The 20,853-nt window shown below is 45.8% G+C and overlaps 1 protein-coding gene across 1 annotated transcript in view; it reads left to right on the top strand.

The window, feature by feature from the left end:
- Nucleotides 1–20,853, top strand: part of PHF2 (PHD finger protein 2) — a 192,611-nt gene that overhangs the window by 152,430 nt on the left and 19,328 nt on the right. The window contains exons 14-17 of the mRNA XM_075004894.1: nucleotides 7,733–7,851; nucleotides 9,142–9,320; nucleotides 9,546–9,619; nucleotides 12,559–12,716. Coding sequence (XP_074860995.1) covers nucleotides 7,733–7,851; nucleotides 9,142–9,320; nucleotides 9,546–9,619; nucleotides 12,559–12,716 — 530 coding nt within the window. The remainder of the gene's footprint in view (nucleotides 1–7,732; nucleotides 7,852–9,141; nucleotides 9,321–9,545; nucleotides 9,620–12,558; nucleotides 12,717–20,853) is intronic.

Below are 20,853 nucleotides of genomic sequence, written 5' to 3'. Positions count from 1 at the left end.
TGGACCGCACTGGGAAGAGTGCTGGGGCGAAGGCCTGGTGCAGGAATTCACTTATGCTCATACTTAAGACCATCCCCCACTGAGGGCAATGCTTAAGCACATGTTCTTTGAGTGATTGCTCATGTGCATTCCAATGTAGGTGCGCATGCTCGTGCATGCTCAGTTGCTGGAAAATTTTTCCCTAGCTGGTAGCCATCAAGTCAGTGCAGCATCCCCAGGAGTGGCACTGGTATAGTGCCCAACATAGGCACCATCCACCCCGCTCCCCACTCAGTTCCTTCTTGCCACGGTGTCGGTTGCTAGGATGCCCCTTAGCTTGTGCAAGCAATCGTATCAGTAGCTGTTAGCACTTAGTCCTCATCTGTAAATAGTTCTAATTAATTGCTAATAATTTAAATGGGTCAGTTAGTTAAACAGCCATAATTGTTCTTAGCAGAGTAGTTTGTTGGGTGGGGGAGAGGCTGCTCTCCCTCCTTGAGGCCTCGATGCTGGGGCATGCTGAGGTCCCTGGGCTTCAAAGCCTGTGGAGACTGTGGAAAATGTATGCCAACAAGGGACCTGCACTCCACCTGCTTAAAGTGTTTGGGCGAGGCCACCAGCAGGACCACTGCCTGATTTGTGGGACCTTCAGACTGAGAACCTTGAAGGACGGGGTGCAGCGCCTCAAGGTCTTGTTGATGACTCTCCAGCCTGAGAAGTCTCCGTCCACTAAGCTGAGTGTACTTTCTTCAGTGCCGCGTGCACTATCACCGAGCTTAGCTGTGGCGTTAGCAAAGGAGAAGGGAGCCCAGCGTCGTGGTGAAGGGCCAGCTCCTCACCCTCCCAGGAGACACAAGTCCCAGTCCCCAGCACCTCACAGAAAGAAGAGGCATGATGGGAGCCGCTTTCCCACAACGTTTAAGCGGAGAGAGGAGCTCCATGTGCAGTCAGGCGATGCGTCTCATGGGCACACCTCTGCAGGCCAAGCATTGACGCTGCTCAGGAGGTCCAGTCCCCCTTCACCGGAGCCGCTGTCAGCACTGGAGGCATTCAGAGCAGTGCAGAGCCTCCTCCAAATCATGGCACCCTTCTTGCCGCCAAGGAGAACAATATGCCCGAGGCAGGTGCTAAGTCGTCTTCTGTCCCAGGGCAAACCTGCCATGATGGCGCAGCCATCTATGCCTCCGGCACCACCAGAGACTACAGTGCCAATGTGGGCACCATCCCAGCCGGGACCGATGCAAGCATCTTTCAGACAGGCACCACCTTGTACTTTGGCATTGGAGGCATCTGATTTGGAGTCTGACTCCTAATTCTCCAGGTCAGGCAGGAGTAGGAGTGCCTGCTCTTCCTCCTGTCAGAGTTGAGCTCGGCGCAGGGGCCGTGGCCACTGACCTGGCAGCCGGTGGCACAGTGGCCCCTTTGTATCCCATGGGCATTTCATGAGAACCAAGGATACTTCATCTGGCCACAGTCCTGAGCCCCATCACTGCTGGAAGTGTCAGGAGCTCCCTCAGTACTGTGTTCGGCACCGTTGGCTTCACTAGGAGCCCTGCTGCAGGATGCATTGTCGGAGCAGCTACTCTCCAGGGACCATTCCTAGTTGGCACCTTCGGTCTCCTCAGCACCTCTGTCGGCTCTGGTGGTTTGGCTGCCTCTTCCTTTGCTGCCAAACACTATGGTGCCAACCGTGCTGGCACCTAGGGGACCTGGAGGGTTCCAGGTGGTGTCAGCGTTGATGGCTCCTCCTCCCCTTCTTCCACCGGTGCAGGGCTTGGCACCACCCTCTGTGGGCTCGGTGGTGCACGGGCAGGTGTCGCAGCTGTTTCCACCGCACTGAGGGGTGAGTGCACCAGACCCATCCATGGCCACGTGTGTGGGCTGCACGTTGCAGGCTGGTGCCACCTCATCTTTGTCTCCAGATGAAGAGGTCGCTGGTTCTTCCACATACCCGGTCCTGGAGGATGGCTGGGCCCTCCGACAGATGCTCCTCTGGGTAGGCCAGGGCTTGAGGATGCAGGCGGAGGTCAAAGATTTGGCTGAACTGATAATAGATATTCTGTCCTCATCAGGTCCTGCCAGAGTGGCTTTACCTCTCATAAAGACCATTGTCCAGATGCCAAGAATGTGTGGCAGACTCCAGAGTCAGCCCAGCCCATGGTGAGGAAAAAATAAATGGTGTTACTTTGTCTTCTCTGTGGGGAAAGAACATCTTTTCACTTATCCGCCTCTTGACTGCCTGGTCATGGATGCAGCCAACCACCAGGAAAGGCAGGAGTTCTAAGGGCCCTCACCCAAAACCAGAGAGGCGAGTAGACTAGATTTGTACGTTAGGGAAGTTTATTGGACTGGAGGACTAGAGTTGCACATAGTTTATCAGCAATCTCTAATGAGCAGGTACTCTCACAATACAGCCTCCTCCCTCTCGAAGTTCACAGAGTTCATCCCTCCAAACGCCAAACCCAAGTGCATGGCGGTTGTGGAGGAAAATAAGTTAAAATCATGTGTGGCCTTGCAAGCCACCTTGGATGCCGCCCGTGCAGCAACAATGGTCATGGCATTGGGGTGGCCATGAGAAGGGGGGCATGGCCTCAGGCCTCCCCAACAAAGTGCAGCCAACGATTCAAGACTTGTCCTTTGAAGGGTCAACTTTTTCTGAGAAAACTGATGAAAGGCTGCAGTCTTGAAGACCCTAGAGCCAGCCTGTGGTTGCTGGGCCTCAGTACCTGGGCAACTTGGCGCAGACATTCTTAACCCCCACCCACCAGGCAGTTCCCACAGCAGCCTAGGGATCAAAGTAGGTGGCAAGGGTGGAGCAGCAGGAGGTGCTCCAATCAGCTCAGTCAAGGCCAAGGGCAGCAGATGTCACAACAGGGCCCAAACCCAACTTTTGAAGGTGTGGTCAAGTGTGCCACACCACTCTCCGTTTTGAATCCAGCACACCCTTTGTTTTTGTTCCCTTTAGCTACGTCTACACGTGAAGCCTACGTCAAAGTAGCTTATTTCGATGTAGCGACATCAAAATAGGCTATTTCGATGAATAACATCTACACGTCCTCCAGGGCTGGCAGCGTCGACGTTCAACATCGACGTTGCGCAGCACCACATCGAAATAGGCGCTGTGAGGGAACGTCTACACGCCAAAGTAGCACACATCGAAATAAGGGTGCCAGGCACAGCTGCAGACAAGGTCACAGGGCGGACTCAACAGCAAGCCGCTCCCTTAAAGGGCCCCTCCCAGACACAGTTGCACTAAACAACACAAGATCCACAGAGCCGACAACTGGTTGCAGACCCTGTGCATGCAGCATGGATCCCCAGCTGCAGCAGCAGCAGCCAGAAGCCCTGGGCTAAGGGCTGCTGCACACGATGACCATAGAGCCCCGCAGGGGCTGGAGAGAGAGCGTCTCTCAACCCCTCAGCTGATGGCCACCATGGTGGACCCCGCTATTTCGATGGTGCAGGATGCACATCGTCTACACGTGCCCTACTTCGACGTTCAACTTCTAAGTAGGGCGCTGTTCCCATCCCCTCATGGGGTTAGCGGCTTCGACCTCTCACCACCTAACGTCGATTTCAACTTCAAAATAGCACCCAACATGTGTAGCCGTGACAGGTGCTATTTCGAAGTTGGCGCCGCTACTTCGAAGTAGCGTGCACGTGTAGACACGGCCTTTCTGTCCTGCCTGGTGCCATATAACATTGGACCAGTGGGTCCTTCACCCGGTAGCAGGGGGATATGCTATCCAATTCAGTTCTTATCCCCCTTCCAGCCCTCCTTCGCCCGTCCCTCTTCAGGGTCCCCTCTCACGAGAGTCTGTTCAGGGAGGAGATTCAATCACTCCTCAACCATGGGGGCGATAGAGGAGGTTCCCCCTCAATTCAGGGGCTAGGAGTTTTACTCCCATTATTTCCTAATCCCGAAGTTGAATGGGGCCACGAGACCCATCATGGACTTGCAAGGCCTCAACAAGTTTGTAAAAAAGATCAGGTTTTGCATGGTGTGTCTGGGGCTCTTTATCCAGTTGCTGGATCTGGGAGACTGGTTTACTGCTCTTGACTTACAGGACGCGTATTTTCACATTGCAGTCTGCCCTCCCCACAGGAAGTTCCTAAGATTTGTGGTGAACCGGTGTTGCAATCAGAAGTTATCTCAGGTTGGACACTGGGTTCTCTGAGTACAAAACACTGACAAGACAGCTGTTAACCACAAGCAGTTGATTGCACTGACCAGCTCTGGCAATAAACCCTTAACTAAAATGCAAAAGCATGATAGGAAGGCGGCTCTTATATCCCTTCTGCAAGCTGAGGACCCCGGTCAGCTGCGGATGAGCGGGAGTTCTGGTCACTGGTCCAAGGTGCTGGTATTTGCGATGGTTTCTTGTGCAGCTTATATACAGTTTTTCTGCCTCTTTATACAGTTCTGTTAGGTCACTCATTACCATTTACAGTATTTCCTTAGCTGTCAGTTATTGATCTGTTATTGGTTCTGTTACTTGTTGTTCTTTATCCTTGCTTACGGGTTTACCACATCTCATCATGCAAGATTGGTGCATGTTTGTGCTCTTCCTCTTATCTCTAGCTACAGATTGTTCTGCTACAATGCCATCGCTTATCTTATTTGGTGGTTTTTCCCTGGGGCTTGTTCCTGGCTTGTTAGACATGGGACACTTACAAAGTTCTTCTGCAGTTGACCACTACAATGGGACACACTGTCAGTTCACAATCCTTTCTTTTGGCTTGTGGACAGCTCCAAGGGTTTTCACCAAGTGCATGGCAGTGGTTGCAGCCTTCCTCCATGGGCACACTGTCCAGTTGTTCCGATACCTGGATGACTGGTTAGTGAAAGAGAACTCACAGACCCAAGTCCATCAACACACAAAAGTTCATTCGCCAGACTTTTGACAGTCTTGGTCTCCTGGTGAATGAGGTGAAGTCAACGCTTGTCCTCATGCAAAGAATAGAGTTTGCGGGGGCTCTCCTGGACTCGGTGTTTGCCATGTCTTCCCAGCCAGAGAGCAGGTTCCAGGCTACAGCCGACATCATAAACAACATGATCAGGTTCCCCACCATGACGGCCAGGTGTTGCATGAAGCTTCTGGGGCACATGGCAGCTTGTACATTTATGGCGCAACATGCCAGACTTAGTCTGTGTCCCCTCCAGTTGTGGCTTGTGTTGGTGTACCGCCCTGGGAGGGACGATATAGACAAATCAGTGACATTGCCACAGCAGGTGTTGCAGACCTTGCATTGGTGGCTGGATGCTCAGACCGTGTGTGCAGGGGTGCCGTTCAGGACTCCCCAGCCATCTCTGTCCCTGGTAACCAATGTGTCATATTTAGGCTGCGGGGTGCACTGGACTCAGGTTCTGTGGGGTGTGTCAGACCTCGAGTTTCCCATCAATGTGAGGGAGCTCAGGGCAATCAGGTTGACGTGTGAGGTGTTCTGGGACAACCAAGCATGGCTTTGCATGTCGGTGAGCACAGACAACATGATAGCAATGTATTTTGTCAACAGATCGGGGGGGAGGGTACATGTTCCTCTCCCCAGTAACAAGAGGCCCTCAGGCTATGAGAGTTCTGTATGCACCACAAAATTCTCCTGCAGGCCCATTTATGTACCGGGGTCCACACTACCACAGTGGACCATCTCAGCAGGTCCTTCGTGGAACCACAAGTGTTCCTTTCGCCCGGACGTGCTGCAATCAATTTTCCAAGTTTGGGGCTATCCTCAGGTGAACCTGTTTGCCGCACACCTCAAGGCAAAGAGTCAAACATTTTGCTCTTATGGGAACCGGAGTCCAGGCTCCTGAGTTTGATGTATCCCGAGCTGCTGCTGAATACACTCCCTCCGTTTCCCCTTGTACACAGGGTTTGCCTCAAAATTTGAGCAGTCAGGGCCTTGGTGATCTTGGTGGTTCCAGTGTGGTGCAAGAAGCAGTGGTACTCGGTTGTGTTGGACCTGTTGGTGTGCAAGCCGATAACACTTCCGTTATGCCCAGACCTATTGACGCAGGAGGAGGGGTGGCTCTAGCACCCAACCTCCTGTCCCTTCACCTCACAGCATAGAAGCTTCATGGCTGAGTTTCAGGGAACGTTCCTGCTGAGACTCAGTGAGGGTGGTGCTTTGTGAATAGTAGAAAGCCCTCCATGGGGGCCACTTACTCAGTGATGTGGAAGAGGTTTGCGGTTTGGTTGTCCCAGAAGGGGTTGTCTCCCCTTGGTTCTGGTTTATATGTGGCACCTAATTCAGTCGGTGCTGTTCCTTTCCTCTGTCAAAGTTCACCTGGCACCTATTTCCGCCTTCAGTCCTGGTCCGGGCTTTTCATCAGTGTTCCCGAACCCTGTGTTCAAAAGATTTATGGAAGGCTTGGAGGTTAGGCCACTGGTGTGGGACTCCTTATCTTCCTGGGACCTCAACGTGGTTTTGGCTAAGCGTATGGGGCCTCCTTTTGAACTTCTTGCTTCCTGCTCCCTGCTGTTTCTGAGTTACACAACAGCCTTTCTGGTGGCCGTCACATTGGCCAGAAGGGGCTGAGAGTTGAGGGCCCTTTCAGTGGACTCACCCTATCTTATTCCACAAGGACAAGGTTAGACTACAACCCCATCCAGCTTTCTTGCCGAAGGTGGTCTCTTCTTTCCATGTCAACCAGGATATTTCCTTACCTGTTTTTTATCCTAAGCTTCATGCTACCCCAGGGAGCAGAGTTTAGATACCCTAGTTGTCCACGGCGCTTTGGCTTTTTACATAGACAGGACCAAGCCATTCAGGAAGTTGTGGCAGCTCTTTGTGGTGGTAGTGGACAGGATGAAGAGCCTCCCAGTTTTGTTCCAGAGAATTTTCTCCTGGATAGTGGCTTCTATTAAGGAATGCTACAAGCTAGCTGGGGTTCCCCCACCTCACATCAGAGCTCACTGTACAAGGGCACAGGGCTCTTCCATGGTATTCGTAGCCCACATCCCTATTCTGGAAATCGGTAGGGGAGCCACCTCTTCTTCCAGTCACACCTTTTCAGCTCATTATGCTGTCCTGCCGCACACTAGAGAGGATGCTGCAGTGGGTAGAGCTGTCCTGTAATCATTCTGGGGCTCCAACCCCACCTCCTCACATCAGCTTGCATTCACCTGCATTGGAATGCACATGAACAGTCACTCAAAGAAGAAAAGACAGTTACTTACCACCATAACTGGTGTTCTTTGAGATGTGTTGCTCATGTCCTTTCCAAAACCCTCCCGCCTTTCCCCACTGTCAGAGTAGTGGCAAGCAGGAACTGAGCAGGGGGTGGGTGGGTGGTGCCTATACTGGACACTATACCAGTGCCATTCCAGGGGGCACTGCACCAACATGATGGCTACCGGCTAGGGGAAAATCGTTCTGGCAACTGGGCCTGTGTGAGTGCACATACTTACATTGGAATAGAAATGAGCAACACATCTCAAAGAACACGGAAGTAAGGAACTGTCTTTTCATCTTTATGCATGTGCTTAACATCCATTGTCTTCAAAGGGACTTAAGCATATGTTTAAAGTTAAATGTCTGCTGAAGAGCTATCCTCAACGGGGATGTTTTCCTGAACTGGGCCTGAGTGAAAACTAAACCATTTATCTATCTACAGTTCTTTGTGTGAGCATGTGCATGTAGACATGCATTCTGTGTGTTCTGATTTTTGGAATAAATCTCAGCATTTGCTTAGAAATCTAAAAATATCGGTAACACTTTAAGCTGATTTTGTTGCTGTGTTCATGATTTGCAGAACAGTAAACCGGATTCGTTATTGAAAATGGAAGAGGAACACAAATTGGAAAAGACACCTTTATCAGGAAATAAGGACAATAAATTTACATTTTCTTTCTCTAACAAGAAACTGCTCGGGTAAGTATAAATATGGCAGTATATAATGAGCAGGAAGATTTAACTGGCCTTAATTAAGATTTAAACAATAAAATGAAAACGTATATGCTTTATTTAAATGATTGCATTTTTCAAAAATACAGTATTTTTTATGAAGTTAAGTTTTATTAACGATCTCTTTAAGATGGATGGTTAAAATTTTTCTGTTTAATTTTTTTAATACATTTTCAATGGACGTTCATGGAATCATAGAATCCTAGGGCTGGAAGGGACCTCACGAGGTCATCGAGTCCACACACTGTATATGTGCTACATGGAGACAGGCTCTGCCTGATTCTGCACTGTGATCTAGCCCTGTGTGCCACGTGTAGCTGACTGGATATAGCTGAGGTGCCCTTATCTCTTCTCACTATGTCCTCCTCCTCTCCCTTTCTTTTCCTCTTTGGTCGTGTCTTCTTCCATAGTTCATTGCATGCCTATTGGCTGAAATTAGAATGAGTCAGTGATAGGTATGGCTGGGACAGACAAGCAAGTGTACTGGCCAGTACTTTTCTGTTGGCACCAATATTAGGGAAAATTCCCACTTCTGTGGTCAGTGAATCCTGAGCAGTCTTGGCCATTTGCAATTCCCATTGACTCCATCAAAATGATCAACTATGAGGAATGCTGGTGTCGCTGCTGTGCCCCCACCCCATCTTAACAGCTGAAACAAACCAGCATGCATGGTAGTAGAAACCGCATCTGTGTGCTTGATAGTTGTTCTGACAAAGCCCAGATTTGTTGGCCATAATGGCTAATTCGAATGGTTTCTCTGTTCACTCCAGCAGCTGATTGAGGATGGTGTCTTAAATGGACTAAGCTTTAATTGCAGGCTGGCGGGATATTTTTCTGATTTGAGTTCCTGTCAGTATGAGTTTTTATTGTATACCGTGTGTACATATCCTCAGAGATTAGGTGGGCTGCAATCTAAATAAATCAACTAAAAATGGAATGCAAGGTGCTCATGTAGTACATGTGTATTGCATCTATAATGAATATATAGTGACCCAGGTTCTCAGCAGGTACAAACCAATAAAAGTCAAATGAAGTCAATGCAGTGCTCATTTGGAGACAGTGGAGCAACTCCCCTTTGCACAAGTTGAAGTTCTGTTACTGTGAAATCTGTGCAGAGCAATATGCATTCAAACCTGTGTGAATTGCTAACATTCTCTGATTCCCTGTCTCCCTCAAGATGTGGCTGTTTGTCATCTTGATATTTTTTCCATTTGAAAATGTTATGTTTTCTGATTTTATAACATTGCTCCCTTACAGCTCCAAGGGAGTCAAAACCCAGGTGACTCCTGGTGTGTTCGGGTCACTGCAGAATTTTAAAGAAGATAAAACCAAACCTGTGCGAGATGAGTATGAGTATGTGTCAGATGATGGCGAACTGAAAATTGATGAATTTCCAATTAGAAGAAAGAAAAACACCGCAAAGAGAGATTTACCTTGTAAGACTGCATCCTGTTTTGTTTCTATCTGTGCAATTACATTGACTCCAGTTCTCCAAAGTGACTTATAAAAGTTAAGTTTTACAATGAATAAAGAACATGTTCATATTACTTGCAGCACAAGATATAAAATAAATGGACTTAAATTGTATTCGGAGGCTGTACAGATTGTTTCTGTGGTTAGCAAAAGGTCTGACTCAACTTCCTGTTTTTTTTTCCCACCAGTTTTATCAGATAAAAAAGAAACGCTACAACCCACACCAATTAAGAAGCCAAAGGTGGAGTCAGTATTGTATAAGGTATTTTATTATTGTATTTATCCTTCTTGTATTTGCATACCGTTAAACACATGTAGCATCAAGTTCTTAATTTATTTCTATGGGGTACTGAGTTCTCTGACCTTCATCCACTTAAAACACATGTGAGTATGTGAGTAGTCTTTAGTGAAGTAGTCATTGAATTCCATTTGCAGCCACTCTAAAGCCACTTCACACTGCCAGAACAGTGTAAAAGGGTCTTACTGTAAATGAGAATCAGACCCTTAATGTACTAAAGATTTATTTATATCCAGCTGTAATGACATTCCATTTAGCTATTTGCAGTTGATTGCATTAATATATTGTGATATGACTGCTCATAAGTTGTTCACCGTAGTGGTGAAAGTAAATAGAGTCTCGGACCGGTAAACTGTTCTGTAGAATTTTATCTTTAGACACCTCACCACTCAAATTCTTTTGCTACATGACACCAGGAACTCCCCGTGTCTTGCCGTTGTGACAGGGTTGGGCACCTGTTGTTTCATGACAGCATAGCACACCGGTGGGAGATGCATGCTCCGTCTCTGAGGGGAAGGAAGATGACGTGTCAACAGTAATACCTCTGGACAATTAAGGAGTAGTGTTAGTGGACTTCCTTGTCCAGACTGATGGTATCTGCACTGCGGGAAACGAAGACCTTGGGAAATTAAGGTGATGCCAGATTTTCAGGGAGCTTAGGGCAGAGTTGGGTTGGGGAGAAGAAAAGACAAATAAAAGAATAGGAAATTACATGAGCAAAAGGTTGTCTCCTTTCCTTTCACTGCGGAAAGGGAAATAATACAAAGACATAGCCAGGAATGATGGACAACTTCGTATGCAGGTACCAATAAGAGAAGGAGGCAACATGAAGAATCAGGTACTTCTCTGGAGGGCCAATGGGACCCAATTGTCAGTGCTCATGCCTGCACGGCATTGCTGGCATGGACCTGGACTCAGTTCCTGGACTCTTTCCTGGACTGTGGCAGTATATGTGCTCCCCTACTGCTGCTTTTTCTTTGGGCACTGGTCAGCATGAAATCCAGTTCGGCAAAGCACTTTTAATAAGTTAATCGTAAAGTAAGGTGAGCCATGTGTTTAGCATAGTTGGTGTTTTATATTACAGGATGCCCATGATACCTTACATAATAGCTAATGGCTTTATTTATGGAGCATATAAGAGGAACTCTCTTTCCTTGTCATCTCACTCACATCTATATTGCCCCCAATTCAGCACGATGCTTGTTAAGTATTGTGATAGACCCAGGCCCGCAGCCAGCTACAGCACCCTGTGGAAGGGGAGATACATAGGCAGCTGGGTGTGTGCTTTTATGTTTCTCAAGGACTAAGGCCCAGGAAGGATCAGCCTGCAGCACCAGGGTAAGCCAACACCTGGGGCTAATTAAGCAGCTGCGGCCAGTCAAGGCCTGTGGAGCCCTTGAAAAAGGCTTGCCCCAGTAAGGAGTGGGAAGGGGATAGAAGACGAACTGGGACTGTGGAGAGAAGGACTCACAAGGGAGAAGAACTGTGGTTGTCAAGGAGTGTACTGGGGAAAAGGGGTTCTGGCCGAGGTGGCCCAGGGAGGCAGACTGTGGCACTAGGAGGAGGCCCAGGGAGGGAAGCCTCTCCTGCCACAGCTGCCTAGGGTCCCTGGGACCTGTGGGAGGGGGCCGGGTTCCCCTCAGACCACCCCATGCATCAGGCCAGCCCTAGAGGGTCAGCAGGTGAGGAGTGAGCCTCTTCCTCAAAAGACTGCAGTTTTGGCTAGCCAATGGTGAGAACAGGCCCGGTGATGATGTAATCCAAGCCCCTACCAGTACAGGAAGCGGACTGAGGGACACAGAGGGCCTCTGAGGCTGCTTTTTAACCGCCACTTAGTGCAGGGACCCACAAGGACAAGGCTGGAGTTTTGTTACAGTATACACCTAATGTGAAAGCACTTGAGCATTCTCAAAGCTCTTAAGCAGATACGTTCCTATTCAGGTTGGTGTTTTAAGCACATTCTTAGAGTTAAGTATAATTTGCATGCACGTTGTATCCTTTGAATCATTTGCAACAAACATGGTAGACTGTCGACCAGCGTTCCCTCTAATTTATTTTCATCCATGAGTGGAATAAATTTTGTTATGTGAACCAAGGCATGCACAGAGGTACACCACCAGTAGATGCACATGATGCTGGCTGTGGTTGGCTGTTGGCGCTCTGCTAATCAGTTAGGTGGCACAGGTATTTCCCCTGAATGGCTACCTAAGAGCTCAGCTTACAGGGAAAACTGCTGTTGACATAAACTGTGTGTATCTGAGACATTCAGATTTCACGATTTCTCTTTAAAAAAGCCTAATTTTTTATTTGCCCAAAACCATTGGCTGAATTCGTGAATGGTTTCAGTGCCCGCAAAATTGCATTTTTTGGCTAATTTACCATTTGACTGAAATAATTATCATTCCTATCTGATGTGTCCACCTGACTGATACAAAGTGAGATGATTGTATCAGTGCAGGTGCTAGACCACAAATGCTCGTAATACAAAACCAGCATCATAATTAGTAGAAACGGATCTCCTTTCTTGGTGGTCTCAGCAGTGACACAAAGGAATGGATAGGCCTGGACAAAATACACTCTCTAACTTGGGGAGGGACAGAAGACGCTTTCAGAAAAAGAGTGAGGCCTATTGGAAAGGTAGCTTGGGGAAGCCTCCGTAGGGACTTCCACAAGTCTGGCACTCTTCAGAAACATGAAGTGGACTCTGAAAACGTCATGGACCAGCAAAACTGTAAAGAGAACTATTCAAACAGTGCCCCTAACTTGTACCGTGAAAGCGAAGCAATGAGTTTCTCCTCAAGTTCTGGGAGTTCAAGAGTGGTGTCCTGCTGCAAAGCCACTGGATCATTTGCTGAGTAATGTAGCTTGTTGCAATTCTTAGAGCCTCTTCCTTACTTTCACAGAGCGACGACTCATCAGATGAAGATTCGCTTCATATTGACACTGAGGCAAAGCCAGGCCGCAACTCCAAAGTGAAGAAGGAGAGTGGAAGTTCGGCAGGAATTCTAGATCTTTTGCAGGCAAGCAAGGAAGTTGGGGGTTTAGAGTATAACACCAACAGGTAGGCACCCCTGGCTGATGATCCCTCGCTTAAAGCAAAGTAATGTGCTGTTTCACGTGTGCAATTAAGAATTAACTCATTCTGTGTCCCATGCCCTCGAGGTGAGCAGATGGAAAAGGTCCTGTTGGTATAATTATAAAATTAAAGACATTCCCAGTTGTAAATACTGAAAATCCACCTAAGCAATAACAATAAAGTAGATGATTCATTCAAAAGGAGACAAGTCACTTAACCCAGTTTGATGACAACATTAATTTAATCACCAAACAACTGGTATTCATTTTATAATGGCTGTTAAAGTCCACACAGTCCCCTGGTTTTTGCCTGTTTAGAAGAAGAGAACAGGAAGCTATCTTTGAAAATATTTAGGAAGCAGCAAATGGCTCTAAGAAGTAATTACTCTAAAGGACAAAGTGTGGGTCAGTTGTGGGCCTTACTCATCCGTAATGCTGTATGCGCTCTGCAGTTACTTTAGTGGAGGTTATAAGTGGGATGTCAAATTGGATACCAAAATCTTTGAGGTCTGGTTAATAGTAAGAAGTGCTGTAAGATTTTTTACACTCTGGTGGTAAGCCAGTGGCTGGAAACTATTAACAGGAGAGAAAAATACTTTATAAATTAGAGCTGCAAAATTTGGATTCATATCACAAACACTCCAGATTTAAAGGCTCTTTGGACCTGCATCTGTAGAGCAGGTTAAAGATCCCAAATCAATGCAAAGCAAATCCAGTCTGTCCCTTGGTCCAGCAAGATATTTAAGTGTGTGCCTAATCTGAACATGTGAGTAATCCCAGTGAGGTTAACAGGATGGCGTGCACCCTTAATACATGCTACAGCTGGTCCCCTGTGAACTCAGCCCAAGGAAGAACTCTCAGGGGAGTGCTTTCCAGGAGAAGCACAGGTTAAGTAGAAGATGCAAAGGGCTGTGCTTACTCCCCAGTGAAGCCATGCCCGTGGCCAGGCCACCTTTCCCCTCTAATGGGAACCCCCCACAATTCATTATGGTGATCCTTTTCCGACTCACGTGATAGCTGTGCTCTACCTGCATGGGGCTTCCCTGCAGAGCAGCCCTGTTCATCAGCTTCTGGCCCCAGTGAGCCTGTTTGAGCAGCTCTGGATCTCTGTCCCATTAGCATCAGGAGGAGGCCCACCCTGCACTCCACCCTGGCACAGTCCACTTCCTTCTGCCCTTTAAAAAGAACAAACCCAACACCTCCCATGTACATGTGAAACTGTGCACAGTTTCCCCTTCTTGATTTCTCTTTTCGCCCATCCTATGCATGTTTATCCATCTAATCTGGGTCCAGCTCTGCTTGGTTTGTGCTTGCAGTCCCACTGAGTAAAGAGAGCAAACCTTGGCCCTTCATTTCTAACCTTCAGCAAAGGCTGTGGCTGTCAAAGGCCGTGCTGTCTAGGACCTATGACCTAGGTGAAGGACCTGGAGCTCTGGACAAATAATAACAGTATCAGGGGATGTCTGGCACCGAGCAGGATCATGTTCAGCTGGTCCTGGTATCATCTGATGTTTTTAACAGAGAAGCAGAAACTTGGACTCCAATCTCGTGAGGGGCATAAAGGGAGAAGAGCTTTCCTCATGTTTTGTTTTAAAATGAGCACATATTTTTCATTATCAATCATATTGCTCGGTTGTGATAGTGATTTGAAGTTTTACATAAATTTTAAAGGATAAATCTTTTTGAGGCTTTATAGGACTGGGCTGGAACTGATGTAACCTGGTTTTAGTGCCTGGCTCTGTCACAGACTTGTGACGTTAGTCAAATCATTGAATTTTTCTGGGCCTCAGAATGGGGATGATGTGTTTTTTTTTTTTTTTTTTTTTTTTAAAAAGGTACACACACATCTCCTAGAGCTGGACTGGACCTTGGAAGTTCATCTAGTCCAGTCCCCTGCCCTTTTGGCAGGAACTACCCCCGGCATCTATTTGCCCTAATCCCTAAATAGCCTCCTCAAGGATTGAACTCACACCGCTGGAGGTAGCAGACTAATGCTCAAACCATTGCACTATCCCTCCCCCTTTCCTTTTGATAATTCCTTTCTCCTGTCCTTTGTCTGTCTTGTCTGTTTAGGTCTTCATCGGGTGCGGCTGTAAGAGGCAAAGAGGGGCAATGCTTCCTCTGGGTCTTAGTGCTCAACTTTTATTCTCTTCTTATCCCTATTCTGACCATTCCTGCAAGCTTCCACAGCAGGCTATTGCAGCCTGGAAACAGATGAGTCTTTCCCAGAGTGGATCTGTTAACTTAAAGGTGAAAAGCCTTCCATCTTGCCTGGCCTATTCACATAACATTGAACCCATGAAAGAATCATTTTAATAGTAATGAAACCATTTAAAAAGCACGTGCCGACAGCTGTGCATTATTGTGTCTACAGAACTTAGTTTAAAATTTGCTCTAAATACGTCATCAGTTTGTGGCTGAAGATTACATGATCGCATCTCTAACAGTTCTTGCATAGTAACAGAGAGGAAGCCATGCTAGTCTATACACTATCAAAACAAAAAGCAGTCAAGTAGCACTTTAAAGACTAGTTCTTGCATAGTGACAGAGATAGCTGTGTTAGTCTGTATTCTATCAAAACAAAAAAGCAGTCTTGTAGCACTTTAAAGACTAACAAAATAACTTATAAGGTGATTAATCTGTCCCACTAAAGCGCATCACCTAATAAATTATTTTGTTGGTCTTTAAAGTACTACATGCCAGAGTTTTGGGTTTGATAGTTCTGGCATAGATATTTAGATTCACAATCCGAGTATTCAGCTTTAGCCTTAAATGATCGGATCTTCAGACATACAGCTTTTTAAATAAAGTCTTCAAAATATACATTTTTATTTTATTTAGGTATATTTTATGTTAATAAAATTACTGTAGGACAAAACCTTACTTCCAAAGTCTTCCTGTCCTTTCTACCCATCTCTACTTGCCTTTCACCCCCTTAAAGGGCCAGCATTCCTCTTCTTCTAGATAGTTACCCTTTACTTCTGACTATTTGATTAACTATTTTAAAGAGAACCTCCATCGAAATCAGTACCTTACTTAGATGTAAAAGCCTTTGATGCGCCTAAGGTCTTTGGAAACATATTTTATCATAAACGTATAGTTAAATTTCATAAACATGTCTTGTGAAAATCACACAAAATAATGTCTTTGTGTCAGTGAGTTTAGATATGTAGTAATTGGGAATGATGACTTTATGAAGGCTTACCAATATATTCAAAACATAAAATCAGCTTAGAAACGGTGATGAAGAAAATGTAAAAGACACAAGAGCTGGATCATCTATGCTGTAATATTTAATGTTGCCTTCAGCAGGAAACTGACTTGCCCTTGCTACAAAGATTTTCCAGATAAATCTGACACGCTTCAAGGTATATCAACAAACCAGTGACTGGCATTTTTATTCCCAAATTCAGTATAATTCAAATAATAATCAGTGCTTTAATTAAGTACCTTCTGCATGTCCTGTCTTCACAGTCTGGCATGCAGTGGAAAACATGTTCCATTTTCTTCAGAGAGAAATTTTAGAACAGTGATTTTTTTTTCCCCCAGATGTCATTTGGTACATTTGGGTTTAGGGATTTGGCTGGAATAAGTGAACAGAGAGACGAGGGAGACAGTGGGGAAGGTGTGGGGCAGTGGGGAGGGGACATGGCCTGGGTGGAGCAGGGGCTGAGTATGGGCAGGGCTGCAGGCTGGGGAGGTTGCCACCCCAAGCAGCAGCTTCACCCACCACCTAGGCCCAGGCCAGGGCTGTTTATTAATGTGTTTGTGCAGTGCCTGGTACAATGGACCTCTTGGGTATCTAGGTCCTAGGGTAACACAGATAATAATGACAATGTAAATAAATGTAAAAATACCGTTCTGGGAACATAAGACAATAACAAGGAGTGCACGAAAAGTGGAGGGCTTCCCTGTAATGGTGGTTAGAGAACAGTCCTGCACAACTTATTCAGGCAGTGTCTGCTGAGATCAGTGGGAGCTTACACCTGCTTAAAAGGAGAGTTCTCCATATGGGAGAATCCAGGAAGCCTTCGTCCAGTGGCTTCTTTACGTAAACACAATTTACTGACCCCAGAAAGGAAAACAAATCAAAGTAAGTTGTTAGGATTCAAGGATCCTTGACAGTTGTAGCTAACAGGGCTACAGGAACCTTAAATGTCTTGGGAGCTCAGAAAAAAAAAATTGAACGTTGTCATTCATGACTTGATGATGTAATCAGAGAGAAAGCTGGTCCAGATTTCACCCTTCATAGGCAACTTTCAGTCTAAAGAGACTGCCCTCATGTGTGTTCCAGACAGTATTGGGTACCTTTTGCCCCACCTTTTTCAGAGGACCAATTCATTAGTAACACTTAGCAATAGATCTCGACATGTTTTATGCAGGTGTGCTGTATCATTAACCCCGTCTGACAGATTAAACCGTGAATTGTAGTAGGTTTTGAAAATGGGTTTCACCCTCTTCACAACTCATGAAGCTTATTAGCTCTGTGTGACGTGAGCTAACCACAGTATTTTGTAAGCACAAAGCATATTCCCACCATTGTCGCATTTACATCAGAAACATCCACGGTCAGACTGGATCACTGGGAAAAACCCTCCAGCTGTATCATTGTCTGTTTGCAGCAGCCGTTCTTGTTCCAGCCCCACATACAGTCCATGTTGTCTGAGGAGCCGTGACTCAGCAAATATGGCTGAGCATGACATGGGGAGAGGTTTGAGAGTGGAGCTCAGAGGGTGCAGATATCAGTGCTGTCACTGGTACCTTCTCCTTTCCAATGAGTGTTTCATTTTTCATGGCATAGTTGCTCAACTGCAGCCTGCAGGTATGACTGGGGCGTGGCAAAGTGGAATGAGGCTCTTTACCTTGGAGGTTCCAAAGAGGAAGAGACTATCCATACATGAAGAAACTGGAAATTAAGAGCAATGAGGAGAATTTCAACAGAGACACTTCATGCTCAGCAATGAACATGTGGAACACGTTTCCAAGTCAAAGTGTAGCACCAAATAGTATCAGTGGCTGCATCTACAGTAGCAAGTTCTTTTGAAAAATCTTTAAAAAAGAAGGGGGCTCCTTCGAAAGAGCTCATGGAGCATCTACACACACAAAGCGTTCTTTCCAAAGTAAGTCAAAAGAATGTGGTGCTCCTTTCGAAATCACTCTTCCTTTCTCATTTCAGGAAGAGCACCCCCTGGCGAAAGCTTTTTTCGAAAGAAAATGTGTGTAGACACTCCACTGGGCCCTTCTTTTAAAAGAACAGTCTTCATTTTCGAACGCTGGCCTGTTCTTTTGAAAGTGGGGTAGGGGGGCTCTGCGGATGCTCTCTTTCGAAGCAGCAGCTCACTCTTGATCTGCTCTTTTGTGTGTGGACGCATTCTTTCAAAAAGAAGCTCTTTCAGAATAGATCTACCAGAAGAGCTTCTTTCGAAAGATCGCTGTAATGTAGACGTAGCCAGTAAGTTTAAAGGAAAGCTAGTTTGCTTTGTGATGAGAGAGGGCAGTGAAGAGTACAGTGCCAAGAAAGGCAGTAGATGTGCACTGCAGATAAACCTAAAAGGGGGAAGCTTGTGGAGCTAAAGGAGTTTTTACCCTTCGGGAGCTCATTATGTGACTGCCATTCTGCCATTCAAACAGCTGTGGGCAGTACAGGAAATGAACTCTACAATACTGAACAGACACTTTGAACTCTGAGACATCTTTTGGGGAAAACCTTGTCACTGGACTGACCTGAACCAAATTTGCAGAATCATGTCTTCGCACTTTAACACCAGTGCAGCTCCAAGGAGACTGGCAGTGGTGGAACAATCACTGTCGGCAGACTCAGTGTGGGGTTCTACAGCCGTAAAAACGGCGGGAAAGGGTGTACGCACATTTTGTTTTTTCAGTGTGGGTGTTACGGGGAGAGAAAGGGAGCAGGGGGCCCTCTAATTTTTTCCATCCTTGGGTGGAATAAATTTTGTTGGGCATACCAAGGCATGTGTGGATGTGCAGCACCAGTAGAAACAGATGCTGCATGCTATGCTAATCAGCTGAGCGGCACCTGAATCTCAGCTGGGGGCGCGCCGCCCAAGCACTCAGCTTACAGGGAGGACTGGAAGGGAGCCTAGATTTGAGAGGGCTGGTATCCCCTGAAGAACCAATTTCATTTTAGCTAATTGCCATTTTTGCCTAGGTGGAGGCGGTCGCTGCTTACCATCTGCTAAAGACTGTTGTGTAACAACCATTTTAAAGATATGTCTTAAGAGATGGGCCAGAGCCACAAAATTTGGATCTTATTCCAGGTTTGCACTTTCCCCAAGTTTGGTTTGGATCCAACTAACTCCTTTACCATTAGTAATAAATATACACCTTTTAACCTGCAACTTCTTGCTCATCCTCTCAAAGGCATCTCCTATCTAAAGAGTACATCAGAACTCATCATTGTGTTAGAAAACAACTTTTGTCAATTCCATTTTCACCTAATACTTCAATGCAGTTTATTTTCTTATTTACACTTATGTTTTTTTCAATACTTCTGCGATACATCCTACTGAGATGTGGGAATCATGGTACAAGGCTTGCTTACAACTGTGTTTGCAAACAGATACGACAACCGAAGAGAGAATATAAAGCATCACAAGAATTGCTAAAATTTGGTTCAGCCATTTTTATTACATTAGCTATCTGAAAGATGAGGCTGGCTGCTTGGTTACAATGTGTAAAATAGGAACGGTCATGAAAATTACAACAGTCCTCACAGACTCTGGCCACACTGATGCTATTCTGTTGAATTCAGTGGGTCACAAAGTGGCTCGGTAACAGAATAGGGGTTAGCCCTCTCACTTTTCCTCCCCGTATACCAAGCTCTTTATTGAGTGCACTGACAGCCTTCATGGCTTGTGAAATCTAAGTCTAAAATGCAGTAGTCATTAATTTCTGCGTCAATTGCTAGCCTGTACAGTGTAGCTTTGTGGGAAAGTGTTATATCACTTTTGGCTTTACATAAACAATTGGGTTTTGATAGCGTGGGTAGAAGCTGGATTGAAAAAGGCTCCTGATAAATTAAAATGCGGTATTTCATTTCTTAATCACTCTGTTTTTGATTTAAAAACACACCCACACACAAACCATGCCTTTTTATAATCAGAAAAGCTCACAAATATTCATATGTATCACAGTGCTGCACAGTGCAGATGTAGTACTGTCTGGTTTTCCTACTATGCATTAGTAATTCCCACCTTTCTATGGTTTGGTTTTTCTTCCTCACAAATCTACAAAAATGGAAACGCTTTTCTGGGACATTCCACAAGCCACTACTTAGTGAAACAGGTCTTGATCTACTGATCCAGTGGGAAGTGGATCAGATCCTGGGCCTCCAGCTTGCTGGGCTAATTTTGGAACTTAAAAATCCCTTCTCTGGTGTGAGAATTCCCCCTATATGTATCACGTTGATGAACTGTGATTTTACATCTACTGTATTGATACCCTTTTGTCAGTTTGAACGTCTCCTTTGCGTATGGAGTGTGCAATGGCTGAACCAAGTTTTACTAAATTTTACTATGTTTTACAGATCAAGATTCTGTGTGAGCTGACAGTTTTCAGTGCAGTACCTCTTTCGGTTGCTGAGATGTAAGCAGCTGAAAATCACCAGATGCTTACTACACAGTGAACAGTTATTGAAGTAAGCTAATCCCCCTCTGCTCTCAAGGGTGACAACTTTCCAAGCATTAGTAAAGTATCTTTTAAAGGGGGAAAGAAAAAAGTACAGCAGAGGCATTTACAAATATGCAAAAGGCATTAATTTAATCTAGTAAACTTCACAAAAATATTCTTTTCTCTAACCTTCCCCAAATCCTCTCCTTTAATACAAGCAGAACAAACAAATGAATGGGATGTGTTCAGAGGCAAAGCAGGAACAAGGTCTGCACACTGCAGCCTATTTCAGTTACTCCAGCCAGTGTGGGGGCCAGTACAGTTTTCCGTGAGGTCCTCTTTCCATTTTCCTGTAATTTTCAAGCTGGGTATCCTCACGATTTTTAACTAACAGAGTTTACTTTTATAAATGATATTTTTAAAAAATAATCTCTAAAGTTATAGAAAGGGGATTTGGCTTCTCAAAGGTTAATAATTCCTTCCTGTTTCTTGTC

The sequence above is a fragment of the Carettochelys insculpta genome, chromosome 11 (assembly GCF_033958435.1).
Source record: "Carettochelys insculpta isolate YL-2023 chromosome 11, ASM3395843v1, whole genome shotgun sequence".
Classification (NCBI taxonomy): domain Eukaryota; kingdom Metazoa; phylum Chordata; order Testudines; family Carettochelyidae; genus Carettochelys; species Carettochelys insculpta.
The sequence above is the reverse complement of the archived record's forward strand: the minus strand, read 5'-3'. Positions and strand labels throughout refer to the sequence as shown.